Source organism: Pelecanus crispus, chromosome 3 (genome assembly GCF_030463565.1).
Source record: "Pelecanus crispus isolate bPelCri1 chromosome 3, bPelCri1.pri, whole genome shotgun sequence".
Classification (NCBI taxonomy): domain Eukaryota; kingdom Metazoa; phylum Chordata; class Aves; order Pelecaniformes; family Pelecanidae; genus Pelecanus; species Pelecanus crispus.
This window is the reverse complement of record NC_134645.1, coordinates 51,383,375-51,408,492: the sequence shown is the minus strand read 5'-3', so window position 1 is coordinate 51,408,492 and position 25,118 is coordinate 51,383,375. Positions and strand designations below refer to the sequence as shown.

General features: G+C 38.5%; 1 protein-coding gene across 1 annotated transcript in view; it reads left to right on the top strand.

The window, feature by feature from the left end:
* Positions 1 to 18,454, top strand: part of SMOC2 (SPARC related modular calcium binding 2) — a 146,086-nt gene extending 127,632 nt beyond the window's left edge. The window contains exons 10-13 of the mRNA XM_075707679.1: positions 11,839 to 11,941; positions 12,855 to 13,129; positions 15,585 to 15,628; positions 18,431 to 18,454. Coding sequence (XP_075563794.1) covers positions 11,839 to 11,941; positions 12,855 to 13,129; positions 15,585 to 15,628; positions 18,431 to 18,454 — 446 coding nt within the window. The remainder of the gene's footprint in view (positions 1 to 11,838; positions 11,942 to 12,854; positions 13,130 to 15,584; positions 15,629 to 18,430) is intronic.
* Positions 18,455 to 25,118: the final 6,664 nt, after the last annotated feature.

Here is a 25,118-nt window from a genome sequence, read left to right as displayed (position 1 = left end):
ATAAAGCAGAACACTGTAACACAGGACAGATAAAGTGAGGACATTCTATACTGATTATATTTTCAGTAGAGGCTACAGATAAATGCCTGTCATAAAAGAAGAGCAATTTATTCTTAAAATGTACTTTGATAGCTAGGCAGTTATATTCTTTTGCAGTGTTTCCTGGTAACCATTTCAAAACACATCAGCAGCATTAAGGAAATCTCTCAAATACTTGAGAGATGAAAAGTGATCTTTTTCATGCAGAAAAATCAGAAAACAGAAAAAAAAGGCCACTGAAAAATTATTGTAAAACTTGAATTTGGAACTCCCATCCTCTCCCCTTGTCTTGATAGATGTTTCTATTTTTATACATCCATCAAATTCATAGATCATGTTGATTCTGCTCCAGCAGATCACAGGCATCAGAAAAACCCAAGATACACTTAATATTACAGACAATCCTAGGTGCTTTGCTAAGTCATGTCATTAAGCGTAAAGTTTGGTGATGTTTTTGAAGGTACTGCATGAGAACCCTGAGTTCCCTTTCCATTTAAAATTTAGACAATTGAATGAAAGCTTTTTCATTAATAGAAAAAAAGGGGACTGAAATGAAGCTTGTGCTTTATGTTGTGAATGGAAATATAACTATCAAATTGAGACAGAACCACTGAAATACCCTATGCTTTTTGTTGCCCCTATGAATGATCTTTCCTTTTTGCTGTTTCCCATGATGTCTGAATGTTTGATTCCCTCCAGCTCCCCTATTTTTTCCACTGTGCTCTGAATTCAACTTTATCCCACTGGAAGTTGTATTGTCTACTCTCTTTATGTCTCCTAAGTGAGGCATTTGTCTTGAATAATAGACAAGTTAAATACTCAGTTTTAAATAGAATGGATTTAAAGTTAGAAAATAAAATCCAACAGACTTAATGAGTTCCTATATCAAACAACAGGCTTCTCTTGTGTATATGCACTGCTGAAAAAAAGTTTAAACAGTGGCTTATAGTATGGCAGAATGATAAAGTGCTGCTTAAGCATCAGTTCCCACAACTCTGTTGTTTCATAAGGCAGAAAGCCTTGAGTCCAAAACATGCAAGGCAAAAAACCTATTTTACTGAGAATTTGACTATTCAGTGTGCAAAGTGCAGTGGCCTTGATCCAGCAAAGCACTGAAACCCATGCTTTTCTTGAAGCTCATGAATTCATTTGATCTAGTGAGAGCACTGTTTGTTGTCTTGCCAGGCTTTTTGGAAGATGTTGGTTGCATCTCTCTACACCATGCAGGATTAAGCCCTAACTTAAAGAACATGCTGTCCAATCTGATGCTATTATTATTATTTTTCTGAAGAAATGTTTTAATGTAGCAATAGAAGTGGTTTCTGACACTCTGTTCTGAAGAGTTTGCTCACAACAAAAGGAACCCTTCTGTGGAGACACAATAGCTCGATGATTAGAGCACTCAGCTGAAGAGGAAAGGACCTAGGTTCAAATCCCTGATCCAAACCAGACAGAGCAGGGAATTGAATGTGACTCTCTAGTGTCAGAGATTAGGGTACTTTGCTGGGATAACTGCAAGGCAGGTTTCAACTCCCTGCTCTGTCTGGTTTGGATCAGGGAGTTGAACTTCAGTCTCCCACCTCTCAGCTGCGTGCCCTCATCACTGAGCTATTTGGCCAAGATGGGATGGGGTGTTTTGTTCATACAAAAAATAAAAAGGACAAAAAAAAGCTCATTCTGCACCAGGGTAAAATCTGAATTACCCAATCCTGACACTTTCAACATGATGGAATGGTTGTTTCCTGGCCAGGCCTAGGGAGAGCTACTTCATGGTCACATACCGAGAGTGCCAGAAGCAATAGGAAGATATAAAAATCCTGTCTCTGTAAATGCAGCTAAAGATGCAGATATTTGGCCATGTTATCCACATGGCTTTGGCAGAAGCAGAGAAAATAAAACCAGCAGAAGCCTACTCATGTGAACGCCAGAGCTATCTCAGTGAACTACAGTTTTGTTTGGAGGAGAATGAAGGAGAAAGATTAATGTTCTGTCAGCGTCGGTGCTGTCAGAGGTGGCTGTGTCAGAGCACAGGCTGTCTGTGTGAGTTTGCTTGAAGCTTCAAGCAGCTTTTTTCCCCACTGGTTTCCATGCCTCTCTTCTCTTCCTTGGCTTTCTACCTAGTTCTCTCTAGTTTCCATGCTTGTCTCCTCCTTTCACTACCCTTACCATATATTCATGTCCTTCTGTTTCCCACAAAGAAATTGTTTTGGTTTAAGCTTTGGTCTTTGTGACGGCACACGTAGTTGAACACTGCTGCAAAACCCTCTGTGAATGTGCTTATATCGGTTGACAGGAATGGATGGGTTTAAACTGTTTATCTTGTCCTTGTAATCCACACATACATATTGAATTTCTTAATCTAATCCCAGGCATTTTTAAAGGTTGAAGGATCTTTTTTCTGATTACCTTCTCTTCTGCCTTCTGATTTTAACCAGCAGTAGACCACCTATTGATTTTTGACAATCTAGCATGTGAACCCTTTTGTAGCCATCTGCAAAGGGCTTAGTTTAGTCATGTAAAGTTCATGGACTGAAAGTCTGTGTCTGTTGGAATTTGCAGTGTTAGGTATCTCCCAAGTATGGAGCATGGACCTCTAATTTTGAATAAGAGTGCTTTATAGTCATTCACTTGGGATGGAAAATGACTGCTTTTACTAAATCAACATTAGAGTATGCATATTTATACCAAAGAAGTATTCACAGCAGAGTTAGAATGGAAATATGGGGTGTATGAATTATAATCAGAATAATTATTTCAGTTCCATTCACCAACAGGCAAGCACTTACTGTTGCAAAATGCATGGCTGGAAATCAGATTATTATACATGCACAAGAGGGACTCAATTTTGCTGGGTATGAGCATTTGGGATGCTGCTGTTGTACATTCAGATGGTATTTTCCCCTATCCCCTGCAATGCCCAGGGCACAAAGATATAATATGATGTCTTGTTTCCGTCTCTCTCCATTTACACAGCAGCGGATGTGGGAACCTCCATCATGTGTTGCTTTTGCTGTGTTATCAACAAATGAGATTTCATGGCCTGCTCCAGAAATGACACACACGCTGCTATAACTGTGTACACATACTCAGTCTTGCAGCAGTCCATGTCATATTAGCCTGTGTATAAAATGGGCTCAGGTTTTTTGCAGAACAAGTCTGACTGCTGGAGGGGTATGATAGGGTATTTCTCTATCTCTTTGTTTCCTGTTGAGTCCCATGCTCAGTAAGCCTGAGATGGTTTTCACTTTTCAATAACCTCTCTCCTCAGCCCTATTAACAACAAGTGACTGACTCTGGGCAACTTGATTAGCATTAAACTCCACAACTTCTGCTGAAGTTGACAGGGTGGGCTTCTGCACAAATACAAGGAAATCCAGGCCTTGGCATGGCTGCAGTATATTCCTAGCTGGGTTCCTGACCAAATGCAGGATGTGCAGCACACGAGCAAACCAGACCACACTGTACACAATGAAACTAGCATACACTATAGTGGTCCAGTCAGGAAAACGTCCTCATAATCCATAATGGAGTGCTATCATGTAATTGGATCTCCATGCTGTAAAACAACCCAAGGCACTTTGTAATCAAACCACATGCTGTAAACTATTTTACATGAAGTCAGCTGCATTGCATCCTTCCTGACAGACACTTTAGAACCATAATTGCATTCATCTCTATCTTTAATTTACTCCATTGTGCTTCTGTCATTCCAGGATCTTTGCTACCAAGTGCTATGTGTTCATTTCCTCAGTGCTTACTGTAAATTGCAAATTAAGAGTGGCATGATTAACTCTGACTTGCCCTGCTTTTTGTGGGATGAAGTCAAGCTCATCATTACTTGAACATCAGTTTATTGTGGTTTAATGAGGTACACAGTATTATATTTAGCTTGGGGGATCCATTCCAAATAGAGGTCAATTTGCAAAGAAAGTTGGTTTGGAAACCTGCTGTAGCTACAGAGATGTCTTTCTGTCAGCCCTGGAGAAGTGAGCTGGTAATGGTGAATTGGGAGTAGACCTTCATTTTTGAACTAAATAAATAGTGTCTAATTATTAAGGCCTGAGCCTTCAGCCTGTCATAGTATGCCCACTTCCTTCAGCAGGAACTAAGGGTGTTTCATTCTTGCATAATATCATACCTTGTAAAAGTTTCATACTGAGCAATTGTAAGGCTGTATTTATGCTTTTGTATTAGTGATTTTACAGCTTTTTTATTCAGCGAAGGATGATCCAGTGAGATTTGAAATGGTATTTGCAGAGGAAATCTGTCATGTTTAATGGAAGGTGTCCAGGAATGTAACGCAACTGCCAATCCTGAATTAAATACTACATAAAGAGAGATAGATTTTTGTGATGCCAGTTTTCCAAGGACTGGTTCATTCCATAGTGTTCAAGTAATGCTTTAGTGGTTCTTGCTGACTCTTGTTTCACATCAGTTACTTCCAGAATTTCCATTTTATAAACATCTTTTAATCACTGCTGTAAAAACTCATTCTGAGTTAAAATTCAGTATGTAGTTAATGTTCCAAGAAATAGCCATGCCCGCCTCCCCTTATTCCAAGCTCCCCTCTGTGCTGGAAATCCAATTTCTAAATCTTTCATTTGCCTGTTATGGGAGGGAGGGAGAGAAAATAATCAGATAACATTGATGAAAATTTGTCTTCTAATTCAAATTCAGTGCTTGTAGGTATGCATGCAAAATAAAGCATGAGTCAGTATTCTAATACTTCACCTTATTGCTTGCAGCAATATAGCTAGTTCTTCTGCCTCCTTTCTGCACCTCCTTCCCCATCTCCTTTTCCAGCTCATCCTACACCATCCAACAATCTGCTTTGTGCCCTTGTAGCAGTGACTTAGCTTCGTAATTGGTGGTTCTGCCACTGCTTTCATTTCCAGGATAGAGAGACACCAAGTCACTGCATCTGTGGGACTCCCCATTTGTGCACCACAGCTTGGGGTTGCTCTGTACCATCTACATTTGGATTTAAAAAAAAAAAAAAGCACAGTGTTTCAAAGGTACGTTTGAAAAAACCCACCATGTATGTAACACCCTTTGAGGGGCTGAAAGGTATCTTTAAGGAGTGCTGGCTTTATATCTCCATCCATCCTGTGTTATGACAGTATAAGTACCACAGACTGGCATGAGGTTCCATTCTTCTCTCTGAAAACCTGGTATCACTCTGTGGGCAGGGACTCTTTGAAAATAGCTCTCACATAAATGTATGCTGCTGGGCTGGCAGTTTCTAACTTAGCTCTGAATTTACTTCATCTTTTTGCTTTAATGACCATTGGTCCTTAGTATCTGAGGTTTTTTTGTGGCTGGGGTTGAGAGTGGATGCTTTTGGGATTTTCAGCTGATGCCTCCAATGGTAAAAGTCTCAGTAAGAGATATCCAGAACATCATCATCATCAACATCAGTTTGTAGAAAAGACTGTTTTTCATGCACTTTTCCAAGAAGCAGGCTGCTTAGATTAATTAAGTAATGTAAAAAACATCCCCACTAAGCAAGTCCCCATAGTTCAATTTTTCCAGCAGGAGACCAGAACTATGCACCTTATTTCTGAGGTCACTTCCATAATTGCAACAACATATATTTTTTGTAATAGCTTTTCCTTTTTAATGGATATTTAAATGGAGGTAATTGAATATGGTTATTTCATACCCATCTCCTGAGAGGAAACGTAACAGCATGATGAAAACACAAGTGAATTAGAAGTAATAAATGGACTAAAAAGGACTGCATTTTGACTCCCTAAGTAATATTGGTTGTTAATTGTTAAGACCCTCAGAGTGATAATGTGGCAATTCAGACACCTGCCATACTATACAAAACTTGATTCCAAAATATTTGAATTTAATAAGCTGTTGTTGAAAGTGTTACTGCAGTCAGAAGTACCAGCTGTATATCTCAGGGACAGGCGGTCATGAAATATGGTATGTAAAGCAGAAGTATAACCTTTTGAAAATCAGATCCAGTTGTTTTTCTCCTCTGGACTTTTTTGGGACCCTTTTTAATCCTGAAACTCTTCTCTCTGTGTCCTGATTGACTTGTGTCACTGTCCCACACTTCAGACAAATACGTTGTGTTTCTTACACTGGAGCTGAACCCACATGGCTATATTGCAGGTCATGTTAAACATAAGGCGACAAGCCTCTAAAGGTTAGGAGTTTGCATTGGCACAAGCTGAACCTAAATGGTGAGAATTTCAGATTCTTCTCAACATACTGAAATGTCTTTGGCCTCCAGAACTGGGGTAGATACTGTGTAGGCAGTGGCTACCTAAAAAATCATCAGCTTCCTTGTGTCCAGTTAGGCAGCAAGGGAGCAAGATCTCCTTATCATCTGAGTTTTCAGACCTTTTCCCTTTTCCCAGTCAAAACTAGAAAGGTAAGAGTCCACAAGAGAATGTTTAAAAAAGGCAAATAAGGTCCATAGACCTTCTCAAGTTCTGCTTTGAGTTTTGGATGGCATCTGAGAGGATTACAGTATTCTAGCTTGTTCAGCCCTGCCTGTTCTCACAGTGACATCTCTGAACTGTTAGCTGCAAATTTGTTTCTCAAAACCCTTTCAAACTCTCAATGGAGGAAAAAGCAAATGAAAAAGTGTTAATCAAAAGTTAGTAATTTCACATTGCCTGTGTTATACTGTGATGTTCTGATTCTCCTTTTCTTGCTTAACAATATTACAAGAACTGAAATAAATGTAATGAACTGCTTTTCCCATCAACAAATGCCCTAGCCTAACTTTGCCACTCAGTTGCCTGTGAAAACTGTTCATAGGATCATATGTGTTTCTGCTATGAACATTATCCCTTCTTTCCACCACATTTACCCAAAGAATAACAGAGTAGTTTGAGCCTAAATGAACTTACAAAACAGATACATATAGAATTCATCTCAAGCAGTTTTACACCACCTGGGAGTGTAAATTAGCTGTCTGGGCTTCCTCAGTAGTTAATGGGGAAGAAGAGATACATTTTAAGAGAGATCCTATCCTATTCTAAGAAAAAATCTAAGGTAGCTGGGATGAATGCCTTCTGAATGGGTTCCTTTATACTGAGCTTAAATAACTGTTACGGGTGAGACACCTCATTTCAGCAGGCTCAAGTTCAACAAATCCCACTCAATGCACTTTGGTATGATATGAATGCCTGGGATTGAAGGGTAGGTCCTTGAAAGACCATCCTTCATTAACTCTTTTGTTTTTTCCCACCCTGAAATTAGAACAGAAAGATCATTTTAAGATAGTAGCAAATATAAAGTTAAACCTATGTTGAGAACTGAAATCTGCTTGCTACCCTTCTCCAGAAATAATACTTCTTCCCTGTAAGACATAGAGATCTGGGGCTACAAAGCGATGGATAAGTAGCTCCCCTCCAGCTAACATCTGTTCTAGTCTACTTTATTATTTCTGAAATTTGGGTAAGCACAGATAAAAGAGGTTTTGGCACTGAGTTTAACTTAATTCTTTTAATTGGTAAGAATATCTGAGAGAAAAAAGAAAAAAAAAGAAAAAAAAGAGTAATACCTGAGAGATGCTAACAAGGAGAGATGATGAAGTCCTCAACCCCTCTATCCTAGAGACTAAGAGGTAGATAATTACTGTTTGTGAGAGGTTACCATGAGGTGCAGTGAGGGAAAAACTGCAATGAGCCATAAAACCACTGACTCTGTTGAGTCCATGATTTTTAGTCTCCAGCAGAGTTACAAATTTCAGTTCCCAGGCTCATCTTTTGAAGGGCTTTTTTTCTGGAATGGGGCTCAGGAAGACCTCAGGAAGTCTTCCAAAAAATGAGCAGGGCCCTCAGCATATCTAGACAAACACAAACTTGTGATTTATATGGATCAACAGAAATAAACTCATGAACTGTACATATATGTTTGTATAGAATAAAAGCCCAAGAAAAAATATTCTCCTTGTATTGTCTGCTCTCCCAGCATAACCAGTAGCATTGACAAACTTTGTTAAATTCTTTTCTCCTGTATACCACTATATTTCAGTGAAGCCAAAGCTGCAAAAGAAACATGAATAGTTCTGATCACTCTGAGTTTTGTCAGATCAAAACTTATTTATACTCTTCAGAGATATTTCAGTGGTCATTTTATTTGAGTGCACTGCTAAGCCTGATATTCATATTAACAAATAGGGAATAAAAAAGAAGCTTTAGATTTGCTAATTGGAAGTTATCATGCCTTTAATTACTTGAGTCACTGACTCAAGACAGTTTTCTCTCTTGCAGAAAGATTAATGTAGCTTCCCTTTTAAAGTGAGTAATCTTATCTATTGTATTCACATTTTCACAGAAATGAACAAAATACTTTTCTAGCCATGACTTCAGATGTGCTGTAAAAGATAATCTTCCAAGATTGACAGTAGTAGATTATTATCAACCAAGCAGGGAGCTCCATGGCACTTGGGTGCATATATTAGAAGGCTTGCAGACAGCTGCCCCACAGATTTAACTCCAAAAATCCATCCTTAGTACTAAAGGTAGATATATTTATAGAGAGACGTGTACATATGAGATATATAATGTATAATGATGATTCTTTGATTACCTTTATATTATAGCTGAAATGAGGTGTTTGTATATTCCCGTCATTTGTGCTATGTATTTGTTGGTCTAAGGTTTACTCTGGGTAAAACTATCCTTAAAGCAAACACTCAACTCTATGTTACATCTCTGAACCTATAGGTTAACTCCATGTGGTTTCAACTTCAACCCTTTAACAACAAATGATTATTTATGTAAGCTGTCAAATCCACACAGGACAGGCAGCTGCACAAGAAGAAACTGAAGCACATAAACCATAGTGAGAAGCATAAGTGTCCCATAACAGACTGGTTTTTCCCTTTCTGTATTTAGTCCACGAAGAGTGAATTATTCATTACAATCATGCTAAAGCTCCCCAGGTCTTGCCATTTCATCTGCAAGTTTGTTGAAAATTAAAGCTCAGCGTGAAGCCTCCAGAGAATTATTCTGAGTTAATAACACCTGCAAAGAACAGCGATTTCACTGTGAGGTAAATTGCTGTATGATTGCCCAGACATCAGCAAAAATTATAATTGGGAGAAACTGAATATTTTCTCTGTATTTAACTAGTGAAGATTTTGTAGGGTGTCATTTTACGTGAAGTAGTAGAGTTATAATTTAGAATGTTTCACAGCAACCGATTGTGTTTGTTTTAACAGCAAGAGTTCTTTTCTATGAGAAGATTTCTATTGCTGTCAGCTGCTATTGCAACTTTATGCAATACACATTTAGAAACCTCTCTTAATCTTAGGGAAAATTGTCAGAGACAGGCTTTAAACCAGGGGATTTTTTCCCTGTGATTTCTTGTGAATTTAGAAATTGATACTTTCCCCTACCTAGCTGTATCTCATAAATAGCAAGCTAAGTCATGATTCTGATCTCTACATCCGTAGCATATGTACACTCAGCAGCTCCCTGGACAGCAGTGGAAACTACCTAAAGCATACATTTTTGTTTCTTCCAGATGTTTCAGGAATACACTCATAACTAACATGAAAAATTCAGGTGGAGCTCCTAAATCAAATTGGATATTAATGTTATTATCTATCCAAAAAAGGACAGAGAAAGAAAAGTCAAATTATCTTGTCTCCATGTTGAACTGCATTGTTATATGCTGAGGTATTATTGTCTGCATTTTGCATGGGCCCTGTATCAATTCACAACTCATGTTTGGAGCAGGATTCAGCCTTCTGCCTGATGACAGTAACACAATGTCATCATGAAATGGCTAAAGCTTGTATCATTCAAGATAGGTCTACATGGAGAGCCTCAGACAGACCTCTTTTTGCCTGTCTTTTGAAGAGAACTAGCTCCAGTCCACAGGCCAAGTATTCTTGCTAGCAAGATGTAGTGCTGAGTTCGGCAGGTTGCTCAGAGACTCAGTTGCTTGATTCAGGCACGTTGTCATGCTAACATGGCTGGATGTGCCTTCTGCATGGGAACTGCTTGGGCTCTGCTTGCTCATCTCTGGGAAAACATGCTTTTGTGACTTGCAAAGTTACGTGGCTTCATTTAAGTCACAATGCACAATTTACTTACACGGTCACAGTGTCTGAGCCTTATTTACCAGCAAGCTCTTTGCTCTAGAGAATATACTTTTGAATTACACACTGAATGCTGCCAGGAACCTGTTGGTATAGTCTTCTGTCCTGTTAATCTATTGCCACCCTTCTCATTTCTGTGCCTTACAGAGAAAGCTCAAGTGCTTGTCTCACTGAACTCAAACTTAGGATTATAGTCATAGCTGTTGGGTTGGGATTTTTTTCCTTTCTTTTTATTTTTTTCCCAGTTGTTACAGGAAAAGAAAAATGGTTAAAGTCTAAGGGAAGAACATATCTAGGAGAGTGACATCTGGTTTCAGATGTGTACTTTTAGTGCAGTGAAACTTGCTTCAGTGAATTCCTGTTATATGCCTTTTACAGTTACTGGAATAAAATGTCCCTGGTGCCGAAGGCAAACACATAAGAGACAGGGAACTCATAACTGCGTGAATGTGTTAGACAATAATATGTAGTGGGTGCTGCTGCTATACATAATAGCAGAGCTATTCTTACTGCAACACAGCTAAGGGCTAATGTAACACAGGTTCATTTCCTTGGATCAACATGGGATGTATTAAAAAATAATTTTCTGGGCAAGATGAGGCTTTTCAGGCTCAGATAGTCCTACTGGCTGCTCCAGAGGTCGCTGAGAAGTGTAATGAAATAACGAATCCCTACTGATTGACTAATCTTCCTTTTCCACAACGCTTCAAAGTGTTTCCCTTTTTCACTTAAGAACAGACCTGTGGGTAAGTGGGCCTCCAGCACAGAATTGTCTGTGAAAGTCATACCATGGGCTCCAGCTTCAAGCTTGTAATCTCTATGTCACTGCTCGTGGATCATCCTAGAGTCTAACTGAGCTATTACAGGGCTAAGGGAAGACCTGGTGTTTGGCTCAGGGCTCTAGGGAAGAGGAGAGGAAGCAGGTGTATTGTATAAGCAAACCTCCATGTGTCAACATCCATGCGCTTGTCAGATGAATTTATCTGATCCAGCTGCTCTGCTCTAAGAGTATATATTTATCTGAAGTATTACCTGTCTGAAATGTGCTGTCAGTTTCTTTCAGAGAAGAACTTCATGGCATAGGGAAAGTAACTATGGGGATGATCTAGCATCACCATAGGATCCCACAGTACAAACCAAAGTACCAACTAGCAATATCTGATTCGGCTAGGTGCTGTATAGTGAGAGTTAACCCCTGTCGAAGAGAAAAGTGAAAGAGGAAGGGAGTTGACTGCCATTTCACAGAGAGGAAAACCAATGCACTGAAACAATGTGTGTTGAGAAAGCCCTGTACTTCAGAGAAGCAAAAATGGAAATCTGAAAGAATGGTGTACTATGGGCTTCTAGGCCGTGTTTCCAACGGTCTGTATCACGTACAAACTTCTGTTGTTTCAAAGCTGTTTTTTTCAAACTGTGACACTCATGGAAAAAATATCTTAAAGAAGGAAAAATAATGGTCAAAACTGAAAGAAGGGGACCCAAGGTATGCAAATTAGATTCCCACTTACTTGAGTTCAAAAGTGTATTTTTCTATTCCTGCTTTATGTTACAGATATGCACCTGAATTTAGATACTTGTCTTTGAATTATGTTATAAACTTCTCCACAATTTATGGGAATTTGTGTACAGGGAGTCACATCTGTCTCTAAGTTTGAACTATTGTCGGAATTTAAATGCTGCAAAAACAAGAAACAAGAAAAGAAAAAAATCTGGTTTTCTAGGTTGTCCTGGGGCCAAGAAGAATGAGTTCCTGACTAGTGTTTTGGATGCATTGTCCACGGATATGGTGCATGCAGTCTCTGATCCATCATTGTCTTCTAGCCGGTGGGTTTCAGATCCTTTTTGTGTGTCTTTAAAAGGATTCTGGCAGTGGAGAATTAATTGTTGAGGGCTTTGAGAAGTAATTCTTCTGCCTTCACAAAGGATAAATTTCCAAGGCCTATCTAGGAGAGTTTACTTCAAAGTTACCACTGTGGACTATGTCTGTTAAACAGAGATGCACTTGATAGCTGAATTCTCAGCAGCAGCACAGCTTACAGTTTATCTGTAGCTGCTGGTGCAACTGTGTCTCAGTCTTTGTTCTCCTCTCAGGCTTTACTTGATGAATGCATGCTACCTTCCTGGTTCATATTTTGCCTAGTTGCTTGTAAACCAAACCAATGCTATCAACAGTCACAGGCAGAATTAAAAATGAGTAAGTGCTGTCAAACTTTGTGTCTCTGCAAGTCAGGTGCTTATCATCTGAAGAGGAGGTGGCATTTATTGTATAACTTACCCTGTAGTTCAGTACATTTAGGTGTTTTATCTCTAAAAGCATCCATCATGGGTTGTAATTGGAGCCTAGGTATTTGGTGATGTTGACTGTTAACCTACTTTGGTTGGGTATATTACGCATTTTAATGTGTCTGCCATCTATGAAACTGTCTGTTTCTCTTTTATTTCTCTCTTCACTTTTCTCTATTTCAGGAAATGGAAGGGGAAAGCACTGTTTCTGAGTATGGTGCTGACCTCAACACAGTTTCAGAGGGTTAACTAAGAGCAGATTCCAGCCCTTAGTGTAAAATTTAGGATACAGTTGGCCAAAGTGAAAAAAGAAGGATTCACTATAAGAAGCTAGTGGCCAAAAGCAGGGAGATTTATGTAACAAAGTATATGACAGTGATTTAACTAGTCTGAAATAAAGGTATAAACTGAGGCTTATGTATCAGAATTAAGACTAAACTCTTTTCTGTTTCAGGGTTTCAGAGCCTGATCCAAATCATACTCTGGAAGAGAGAGTGGTCCATTGGTATTTCAAACAGCTAGATAAAAATTCCAGTGGTGACATTGGCAAGAAAGAAATCAAGCCATTTAAGAGATTCCTAAGAAAGAAATCAAAACCAAAAAAATGTGTGAAGAAGTTTGTGGAATACTGTGATGTGAACAACGATAAGTCCTTATCGGTTCAAGAATTAATGGGCTGCTTGGGAGTAACAAAAGAAGAAGGTAAAGCAGAAACAAAGAAACGCCATAGTAAGAATCTTTTCTACCTTGTTCACTAGATTCTTCAAAACTGACGAAGTCTGATATTTGTATATGCCAGAAGTATACAAAATAAAAGAATACACCTGTCTGTAGCTAATGCAGCGGTTGCTTAGGGCGGATGGCAGGAAAGCTGCTTCTGTGTAGGCAAATCATCACTTTGCTCCAGTAGAATCAAAAACTTCCCGTTGATTCTGACCATTAAATGTATTACAGTAGGAAACCTAAGAGGATATGATAACATTAACAGTCATCAAAAAGCCAGTTTAATGTTATTACAGTACTATGTCCTGAATGAGTGGAAGAATCACACCTGTGCTTTTTGAATTCCTGCTGAGAAGGAAGCACATTGTTGAGCTTTCTAATGACTTCTCATTTCCCAAATGTGGTTTAGAAATACAGTGAGGAATGCGGTCATCTGCCAAACAGGTGGACCAACTGCTGGTACACAGCCACCTTACTTTGCTGCCAGACTGGTAGAAAGGGGAACAACTAATTACAGCGTGTAATGGTCCCTGCAGAGTGCAATTACACAATTCCTGAAAACTAAGAAGAATTTTTTAAAAAAATTGTAAACAACAACAGTAGATCCCCATACTGTAAGAAGCTGTAGAACATGAATGTAGGCAAATTGTTTTGTTTGCCTGGGACCTTAAAATGAAACCAGGGCAGAATAACAAAGGTGTCATAGGAAATGAAAAGCAAGTCAAGTGGGAAATGCAGTCAGAAATAAAATGGTTTCCACAAAATTGGTTGTATTCAAGCCTAGAAAGGGGATACCGCAGAAAGAAGGAATAGCTCTACATTGTACTAATAAAGTAAATTGTCTATGTCTTACAGAAACAGATGTCTTGAAATAAATTTATCAAATGCAGGGGTTGGTTTTTTTCTGTGGTTTTTTGTGGACCTAATAAGAATACCTTGCAATTTTCACTTAGGTGAGAGAGGTGAAAAAACTGTATAAGAAGGTGGATAACTGTTGTTATCTTTATGCTATAAATGTAGAAACTGAAGTGTAACACCTTTTTCGTTTACACTGTTTGGCAGACTGGTGTCTTAAAGCAGAGGCCATTATGTTCACTCCGTATGTTAACATCCAGACACGTCTGCTGGTACTCCTTGGTCTTACTGTAGATATAAAGGAAAGCTATAACAAGGCTTAACCCAAAACCCAGTTTTTCCTGTGCCCAGTTCAGTGAAAAAAAGGACGATTGGGATTCTCCTGCTTCACATAAGCTGCCTGTTTCAGAAAAGAAAGTTGTAAGAGGCATGAAATTATATGAAGATCACACATAGATTTATCTGAAGAAAAAATTACGTTGTCCATAACTGATAATTTTAACAGAGCTTCTCAAAAAGACCCCAAGGTAGTCAATAACGAGAAAATTAACTTTTGGAAGGAAAAAATACCTCAGAACTTTTGCATTGGAAAAAAATTCTAAACTAAATCATTTGGTTGCTTTCCTAGAAATACATATTTTTAAAGACAAGACAATAAAAATTGCTTTTGTTGGAATATCAGCATTCTGTTTAGTTTCTCCTGCTTGATAATTAAAATTTCCTTTCTGATAATCCTTTCACTTGCATAAAAGAAATCAGTTGCCACTCCACTAAAGCTAGAGTTATATTTCTAGGAATAGGTGAGACCCTGTCACCTTAAGTGTGAAACCTGAGATAAGGAGGCTGCTTGCTATCATTCTGTGTGAGTCCCAGGTGTGTTGTGAGAATCATTTGAGGCAATATAAGAGCAAGGGGAATGGTAGTTTTTGCAGTATTTTTCAAGGTCCAGTTTTGTTCCCCTTTGTCCCAGTGCAGCTTGATTTACTAACAAACTGACACGGAAAACTGGGAGGGTGAGTTCCTCCCTAGGCTCCCAAGTTTGCTTATGAAGTTGAATGGGCCAGCAGGATCATGTAGCTGGCTTTTTTTTTTTTTTTTTTTTCCTTCATTTAGAGCACTCTCTTGGACTTTGCCACTAAAAAACTTAAAAACCAGAGATAATCTTGTTGCTTTATAGATTAAATGCGAACAATGTCTTTGGCTGGTAGAGCTGTTCCTGTGCAATGTCTTCAAGCAAAGTGAATGCTTTCCACTCTGTTTGTCCATGCCTCTTTCCACCAAGGATAATAGGCTAAATTTACTGCTGCAGATTTAATAAGTTTGAAATGCTCAACGCTGACTAGATGCAATCTGTCCTAAGCAAATGTCATGTATTAACTGGCAAGAAATGTTGTCATTCAACTTCCATACAATATGACAGAAGCAACACCTGTATTGAGGAAAGAAAAAAGTAGATGTTTCAATGAAAGATCATAAATATTTTATCTCATTTCTTGAAAGCTGTGCAGTTACCTTGCTCTAAATAATACCAGATGAAGGCTTCAGTTCTTCAGGGTGCTACATAAAACTTGCAAACTATATTCATGTTTTCTTTTCCCTCCTTTAGCAGGCCCTAAAACCAACACTGAGAGCACTTCATCCAGCAGGCAGGTGAGCACTGAGGAGAGCAAAATCTCCATTCCTGTCTTGTCCAGATGAACTTCTTGGGGTTTTAGTAGTTATCTTTGCATCTTCAAACTACATTCATCTGCTATTCTGCAGACTTGCCAGGAAAATGCAGAGCAGCATCCTGATTAACAAATTTTAACTCAAGTTCTATCTAAGGAAAGCTGAATTGGTCAACTACAGGTGCAGAGTAAATGTGCATAAATGCAAAGTGGATTATGCCTGCATGTGGATTTTCCTGGTAAAGTGTAATTGGCATCTAGGTTAGTGATAATTAGATGAGTGTAACTGAGCCCTCAAACAAGTCTTCTGCATTCCTGAATGCTGGCATTCCCATACACTTTTAAATGTGCACTGCTTTATCTGTATTTACCTTTAACTGAATTCCATTAATTTTCCTGTGGGTCATACTATAGACACAAACTTCGATTGAAATTACTCTTTGTGAAAAAAGCCATGCATTTCCCATGCCCTGTGAAAATCTATACATTTCACAAACCCCACTGAATTATTGTATGGTGGTTTTAAACACCTTTTAAAATCTTAGTGTAGAGAAAAGAGCTGTCATTTTCAAATGCCTTTGTTGGCTGAACAAAATGATGCTGGAGAACTAGGATTTGCATCAGTCTCCTGATGTATGTTAAAACAAAAATTGGTTAGGTCTGCAGAACGATTGTAGCAAATAAAATGTCAAGTGCCCTGACAACATAATCCATGATTTGGTTTTGCATCAATTTTCTGCAGAGCCTTGATTTTGTTTTTTCTGAATAACACCAATGTGTGTCATTCATGGCGTTTTGGCTACTCAAGGCATTTAGAGCTACAAAAGGCACAAAAGCAGAATTTTTATATCAAGGAAAGATACACATTGAAAAAGGAGGGATTCAAATGGAAGCTCAGGAAAAAGGTTAAAAAAGAGCTTCTCATTTGTGCATGTCTATTTTTGTAATCATTAATCCTAAAGATTCGCTTTTCTGGACAACATGAGTACAACTTCCCGGCACTTTTGTATGAGTCTGAAGAAGGACTTGTGAGTCTGCTAGTTGTTTGAATGGTCTAGTAAAAGAATCATCTTCATACCATTCTTGCCTCACTTTTGTATTAGTTAGAGGAATTAAATTATTAACTCCCACAAAAGCATCAGTAAATGATGATTTTTTAAAAATATATTCATATAAACATATTATAAAAACAGCTCAGGTAACCCTGCAGCTGGGAAAATAGGAATTTGGCTAAAAATATCCCAAAACCATAGTTGTGGTTAATGTCTTCCCATCTATCAGAAAGCTAGATTAATTTGTTAAAAACTAACCCAGGGTGAACCTCCCCACAAGCCAAGAGAAATCTTCCTCTCATTGTTGCTAGTCAATTTGTTAATTTACTTTATCTCTGATTTGTTTGATGTTAGGTTCACACTTCCTAAGGCAAGTTCAACATTGGTTGTGGGTTCTACCAGAGACCTCCTACATACCTTTGATGGAATATGAAATATTCTTACAGCTAGAGGGATGTGATAAGTTTCTGTTTGTTTAAACAAATGTTTGTGGTCTTAACTTTTCAAGTTCCCCCCACAAATCACATGCTTTAAACAAGGCAGCCTGAAAACAATTATCCTGTCGGAACTCAAAAACATTCAAAGGGGTTATTTTAATTATATAATGGCAATTACTGGCACACGTGCATTACACTTGAAGCATGGCAAGCCCTCTCTCCTTTCTTGTAGTCCGATCCTTACTTGCAGAATCTGTAATAAAAGTGTCCTAGAGAGTCTATGTTTTTTAATTTTGTCCAATAATTTTGCTGACTCAGCACCAATTATTTTAAAAGCTGTTGCTGACAAATGATAGCCTTGAATTAAGGCTGGATCAGCAAACCATCTGTTGGCAGTTTCATACTCAAACAATACAAGGCTGCAAATGCAGAAGGTGGCTTTCATCACAAAGTTTTCACTTGAAAGAAAGTTATTGAAGAGCAACTGGGCTGGGTAGGAGCCACTCAAAGGAAACTACTCATCTAAGAAAGAGTGATCAGATTTGCACCACTCAGGAGATGGGCACTCAAGAGCTCATTTTCTGCTAGTTTATTGTGGTAGTTCAGTTATATATATGTTTATGTGTGCTTAGGCATGTACTCCTGCATATTTTTTTTTTTACATATGTGCATATCTGTATGTGTACACACACATACAAGCTTACTGAAAGAAAGTAGATATAGATACATATACTAATATGCTAACTCAGTCTCTCTGAGAGCTGTGGTTGCTCCAAAAGAGGTCAAATACATGATGGATCTGACAGAACTGGGGTAGTGGCCAGGTATATTTCCCTTGCTCAGCTCCACCCTGTCCAACAAACATACACATATGTGCACACACGCTGTCAATGAGACCCAGAGGGTCTTTTGCAGCCTAGCAAAAAGTTTACAAGGAACTATAGATTGTTCATAAGACTTTGGCCAGCAGCCCATTCCTTATACATCACATGCCATAGAAAGGTATATTGCACCAGGGACTTGCCCAGGCAGTTGCTAAAACTGTGTGTTTGACAGGTATAAATTTAAAGAGGCCATAGGTAAGAAATAGTAAAGATGTTGCTCATACCCTTGTTCGCAGATGTCATGAAGGACTACCAGGAAGGGATTTTTTTTTATTCCTCATACATATTTGTGCAGAACGCTAGTTCTGATAGTGGCATGTGGACACTGCTGCAAAATATCAATAAATGTTTATACTTGATTGCTTGAAAACATCACTAATAATGCACATTTTTCCAACTTTCTTTCTTTCAGCAAGTTTCTAAGAAGCAAGGTTGAACAGCTTACTCATCCAAGGCAGATCCCGTTGACGTGGGAGATTTCCTCACCAAAAGGCAATAAAAACAACTGTAGTATTTGCACTTTGTACTTAAAAATGTAAATTCACTTTGTAGAAATGAAATATTTAAACAGACTTTTTTTTAATCTGTGAAAATATAATGGCTAGTTTTGAAAAATTATCACATACAATGTATGTGTATTCTTTTGTTGTCTGAAATATGTAAAACGTGTTGGAGATGTAAAAGTTTGCATTTAAACCATTTTTTAAAAAATAGCTTTTTGGCAAAGAGTAGCATAGAAACCTGATTCTATGTATTTTGGTTTCAATAGTATGCTTTGTTTTTCTTAATCAATACTTTCATTTAAGTAGAGTTAAGCTGAAAAGTCTACTGTATTCTCAGTTTTGTCCAAGCAGTGTTGGATGTTTCAGGTTTGCAAGACTGAGGGAAGTGTGTAAATTGCTGTTTACCTGGTTTTGCAGTTTTTAACTGAACAGATTTTTCATCGGTGGCAATATTTTATTTCACTTGTTTTTATTGTTATTATTATGCTTCCCAAAGATCATGCAATGAGAATGCAACCACTAATGGATTCAAAACAATTGGGATATTTGTAGAAAAAATGTAACCTTTTATCCATTTTTAAGGCGCCTTCCATTGTAAGTTCTGGTAGGATTTTTTCCCCTGTTTGGTTTCACTTGGGTTATTAATACAACAAACCAACAAAGGGTAAGGTGGATTGTAATGTCACTCCAGTCTGGTTCAGCCTGGGCCTAAAAGCATGTGTGGTCAGTGCAAAGCAGGAGCAGAGTTTATATGGGTCAGAATTGTAAATCTAACTATAAAGAGACAGGGAAGGCTAAACAACCTTTTCTTCCCCTACACCTGGCTGCCCCCATCAACTGTTTGGTTTGCCTTGGGGTCCACTAGAGGTAAAGCTGAACAAATTATGAACAGTTGCCATCAGGAGGGGCTACTCACATCACCCCTGCCTGAGGCTTTTTCCTTGCTGTCTGAAAGAAGTTCTCACAAGTTTTCATACCTTCTCTGTCATTTTCCCCCCAGTGCTTTTTTGTATGTGTGCCTGAGGGGAATAAGAACTTGCGGATGTGAATTTAGAGCAGGGGACCCAAGTGAAAAAGGTTCAGTTCTTGAACAACTGTGAGTTACAAGCAGCTGGGTTGATCGATGCAGTGGTAGGTGGACTGCTGGCATCTAGGAACTGACATGAAAAGGCAGAAATGTTGCAACTAGCAGTGATTTCATTCTGGTTTGTTTAAATAACGTGTGGGATCTGACATGTGACTAGCTAATCATAATAGCAACCTGGCTTGAGCTTGTACTTGGAAAAGCTTTTTTGCAAACAAAAATGTTTCATTTCAATTTCAACATATGCTGAAGTGATAGGAAACACTGTATGCAGTGGAATTGTACCCCAGAAATTGTGTACTCTAAGCTTTGGCAGCAGGAGGAACCAAGATGCAACTGTGTGTTATCTTGTATTTTTGTTTTAAAAAGTATTTGTTATTCTTTTACACTGTTAAACTTCGAATTTTATCTTCTTTATAGATTAAAGATCAGTATGTTATCAAACTATGCTGGTGGTTTTTCTTCTGCAACACAGATAGCCATTTTTGGAAGCAGGTACACACAGTGCTGACTTCACCACTGCCTCGAGTTTACAAGAAACCTCATGATCTCACATTGTGTCCGTCTTCTTTTCTTTCCTTGCACCTTTATTGAATTCTCTCCTAAGGTCATTCATGCCTTATTCATACCATTGCTTTCTCTAAATAGTGGTTTTGAGGCCAGATCCTTTGTTGCTACTATCTCCATATAGCTTCAGCTTGGTCTCTCGCCTCTTCTCAGCAAAGTGCAACGTGGCATAGATAGAGATCACACCTTTTCCCCTCGGTGTATGAGCTGCTGGGCAACCTTCAACCTGACTGGAAATAATGAGGAAAGAGAGGCAAACCCTGAGAATACTCAGCCCCTGGTTAGGTGGGCACAGTATGGTTATTAGCAACATTTTGTAAGACGCATCTAATTTCATCACTGTGGCCTTCAGAGACAACATAAATTTAGGCAATCGAATATTTTGCCATGTCCATGGTTTGAAATGGCAGCCCATTTAAACTGGGAGGGTGTGTGGGGAGGCAAATTTGGACTAGCCACTTGATTATGTAATGAATAGCCTTAAATGCGTATCAAAACACAAATAAATGCTATAGGCATTCTCTTAGGTACCCAAAGGCTTCTACAACATAGAGTAATTTAATGACTACAATGACTGAAACATGAGGTATTCCATCTTTGTACATATTTCTGTGTCGTCACATTTATGGTTCATTTCAATTTCCAGCCATTATACCACTTGGCTATAAGCAGTACTGAGTTCTCATAGTTCCAGTTAGAGTCCAGATCCCTGACTGGAACACACTTGAAAGCCTGCTAAATTCACCTTGGGTTCCTGTATCTCCCATATATCCACAGGATAGTTAAACTTGGATAAATCTTGGCCCTTCTAGTTGTAACCAAGCATGGCCTTGATACCAAAAAGGAATCCATGTGGATAGGGCCTTAGGCTCCCACTACAGTACCAGTGTTTATTGAGTTCCACAGCAATTAGTTAGTTCTAGTTTTTATCCTATTCCATGTGCAACAATTTAGTTTCAATTTTAATTCTGTTCTTATTGAATGCACAACTTATATTCTGCTGCTCATTGACCAATATTTGTTCTAGTTCCAGCTATTGCTGAACAGATTTATTTAGAGCTTTTATAAAGTTGTAAGTAGAAGACCATTAAGTTTTAAAAATGTGTATGCATTCAATGATTTGTCCAGACTGTTGCAATGTCCATTAGTCAACAGGCCACACAGTGAAAAATGTTCCATATATTGTCAACACTTTAGATAACTTTCTCATCTTGTTTCCAGCCCTAGAAGTAGGCGAACTTCATAGTTCCAGTTTTACCAAAATCACTTAATTCTCAGCCTTCTCCCAGTCTAACAAAATGCCTAACTTTCAGATACTCATTTTGCAAAACTAGGACCTTGATGATTGCTCAGAATTACAATTTTTCTTGCTAATGTCATTTCAGATAATAAGAGAGCAAAAAAACATCAGTTCATATGAGCGTAAGGGAGAAGACTTAAACAAAATACTCATAGAATATAAATCAAGGAATATGCTGAACTTGGACCCAGCTGTTGCCCTTCATAAGTGCCATAAGCCAATGGAGAAAGCAGGAATTCTTACAAAGCTGGAAGGAGAAACAAAAATATAGATTGCATCATTGAAGACATTTAAGTGTGTCCAAGATTTGATGGATTTAATTAATATTTTCCTTTTACAGTAGTAATAAAAGATGGATTAATAGAGGTTAAGAAATCTTCCCTGGCAAAGATAATTTAGTTGTCCCTTTTAAATATTTACTCTAGTGTGTTATATAACTAGGTTATAGAAACTAGTGTGAAAGAGTCTTTAATGTAGAAAGTGAAAGGTTTATTACTTTTGTTTTCTTTAGGATGGCAAATTGATGTCATTTTGGAGTAATTACTTTGACATTAAATACCAAGCAACTAAGGTTATTGATGTCTGAAACATTAGAATGATTATAGTAAACTACTGATACAAACTGTACTCTTTGTCCCATTTAATTGTTTCAGTTCAAGTTTTATAAGTGAAAATATGCCCTTTGTTTGCAAAGCATAAAAAATACATGGGGTTTTTTTTCTTTAAACAAAAGCGCATGTGGAAAGCATTCAGAAAAACACATTTCTCTAGAACATTCAATGAGGGAGGTGACAGGGAGAGAAGTCTACCTGGTTTTTATCTAGGTTAGGGATAAAAATATATGCAATATTTTGCTTTTCCTACATTCATCTTCCCTATTTCGTCATACTCTTTCTTGTCTGACTAATGTCACTGATGGAGTACAAAGCCTATTGGAAGGGAAGATAATGAAATGAGGGTGCATTCTGTGCATGTGAACAATCTTTATCATCAAATACAGTCATCTGAGGCATCCTTTCCCTAGACACTCTCTTTACGCTTGAAATCAATTCAATGGGTAGGATTGCTTGCTTCTTATCAAACACAAAATTCTTTGAAGAGGCATGGAATCCATTCTTGGCTAGATGGATACTTTATGAAGAAAACTCATTGTCGTGGTTTAGCCCCAGCCAGCAACTAAGCACCACGCAGCCGCTCGCTCACTCCCCCTGCCCTGATGGGATGGGGGAGAGATTCGGAAGAGTAAGAGTGAGAAGCACTCCTGGGTTGAGATAAGAACAGTTTAATAGTTGAAATAAAGTATGATAGTAATGATAATAATAACAATATAATAATGATAATAATATACAAAGCAAGTGATGCACAATGCAATTGCTCACCACCCGCCGACCGATACCCAGACAGTTCCCGAGCAGCGATCGCTGCTTCCCAGCCAACCCCCCCCAGTTTATATACTGAGCATGACATCATATGGTATGGAATAGCCCTTTGGTCAGTTTGGATCAACTATTCTGGCTGTGCCCCCTCCCAGTTTCTTGTGTACCTGGCAGAGCATGGGAAGCTGACAAGTCCTTGACTAGCATAAGCCCTACCTAGCAACAACTAAAAACATCAGTGTGTTATCAACATTCTTCTCCTACTAAGTCCAAAACACAGCACTATGCCTGCTGCTAGGGAGAAAATTAATTCTATTCTAGCCAAAACCAGGACACTCATAAAAGATTAGCACAGTCTATGAGACTGTAGGTGGAAGGCCACAATTTTTTATTACACCACAAATAAAAGTTTATAAAGATTTATAAAGCCCACTCAGTACCTGAAGAACTTCCATGAAGATGCCTATATTTTTTTTAAGTAGTTGGGGGGGGGAAAAAAAAAAAAAAAAAAAGGTGGTGAATAAAGTTTCCAGTGAGGAACATTGTTTTCACTAAACCATGACTGACCAATTTCATGTGATTGAGGGTTTCCATTAAATTTCACTTTTAAAAGTATTTTTTAGTTTAGTGGTTATTTTTATGTTGAAACTTCTTTTCCTTTATCTAAAAAGCATGAAGTGTCAACACTGAAAAGGGGCGTTTTGACACCAGTTTTATCCCAAAACCAGATATTGTGAAAGGTTGCTCTTCCCCCAACTTTTTTTAAAAAATTATATTTGTTTGAAAGAAGTCAGTTTTCCAAACATTAATTTGTCATACTTCATCTCAGTCTCATTTTACAGTCTTTGAGTACCTTGCTATCCCTGTATGAGGCAAAGAAATGCTACATTTTCATTTAACAGGACTGGAACCTGATGAATGGATGGATTTAGCACTGTATGCACACAGAACATGAAGAAAACTGCAATATGGGTAAGGGTACTTATACTAGTTTGTATTTATGCAGCACAGTTGAAGCAGTGTGAATTAGTGACCTGCAGAAATATATAGGGCAATTTTCCAGCTTGCAAAACAAGCCTGCCATGGGACTGAATGCAAACACCCTCAAACCTGAAATAATATCCTAGCATATCTCTATCTTCTACTAGTCGTTGCACTCAAAGGCTGATGTGTGCCAAACCCCACTTTGACCACTACCTGAGGAGCAGCTCTAGCTCTGTTGGCTTGTAGCTCCCCAGGTAGTCTTCCTGAACCCACAGCTTGGGTTCAGTCTTCTGAGACCCCAGGCTGGGATACCAGTGGGACCAAGACCCAGAACAAAGAACACAAGAAAAACCACAATGACAGATACTGTAAATTACAGGATATTACTCCATAGCTCAGATTTTTTACCCTGGTGGGCTGTGATCCACTGAAAACTCCTGCCCTGTATCATCAATGACAAACCCTAACTTCTTGCTTCTTAATCCATCAAATCCGTACTCAGTACCGAGTGACAGAATGTCATGCTTCGACTGAGTGGGAGTCAATGTGAGTGTCAGCTAAGGAGTATTTGAGAAATACTGTGACCCCTCAACAGATGCATGTGCTCAGTTAACTCCCACCTAACAATTCCTCTTTCTGCTCAGCACCATATGATGGAGCAGTGTCTGCACACATCAGCTCTTTAATGCTCTGCAGATGGGAGGTGTGCTTCTCTCAGTCTGTAGTGTATTTCTTTGTGTTAAATGCTCAGCATTGAGGGAGGAAGCTTGTTCTCTAGCCCGTCTCTTGCTGTTATCTCAGGAGCCTGAGTTGTATTGTTGCTGCTTTATATAGGTTTCAAGAAATATTTTGCAAGACAAAATACATGAAGCATGAGGTGCTGAAGTGGAATTAAAAAAAAACTTGCAAATTTTAAAAAAGAGAGAGAGGAATAAATGAAGCAGAGGAATAGAGAGAGGAGAGGAATGAAAGGAGGATCATTGAGAGACCACAGGGGAAGTGAAGAGGGTGGTCAGAGCTCTGTGCTAAAGCCACATGTGGGAGTGAAGGAGGAGCAGACAAAGAGACAGAACAAGTAAGGAAGGAGAGATAGCAGGTAGAAATGGGAGGAGAGGGTAAAAAGGGAGGAATGACAGAGGAGAGAGGAATGGAAACAAAGCAAGGATAGAACTGGTAAAGACAGAAAGAAACAGAACTGTCTATAAGACTTCCATGAGGAGGGAAAGTCTGAGGGACCCAGGAGGGAAGAACAGAAAAGACACAGGTGAAAAGGAGACCTCAAATTT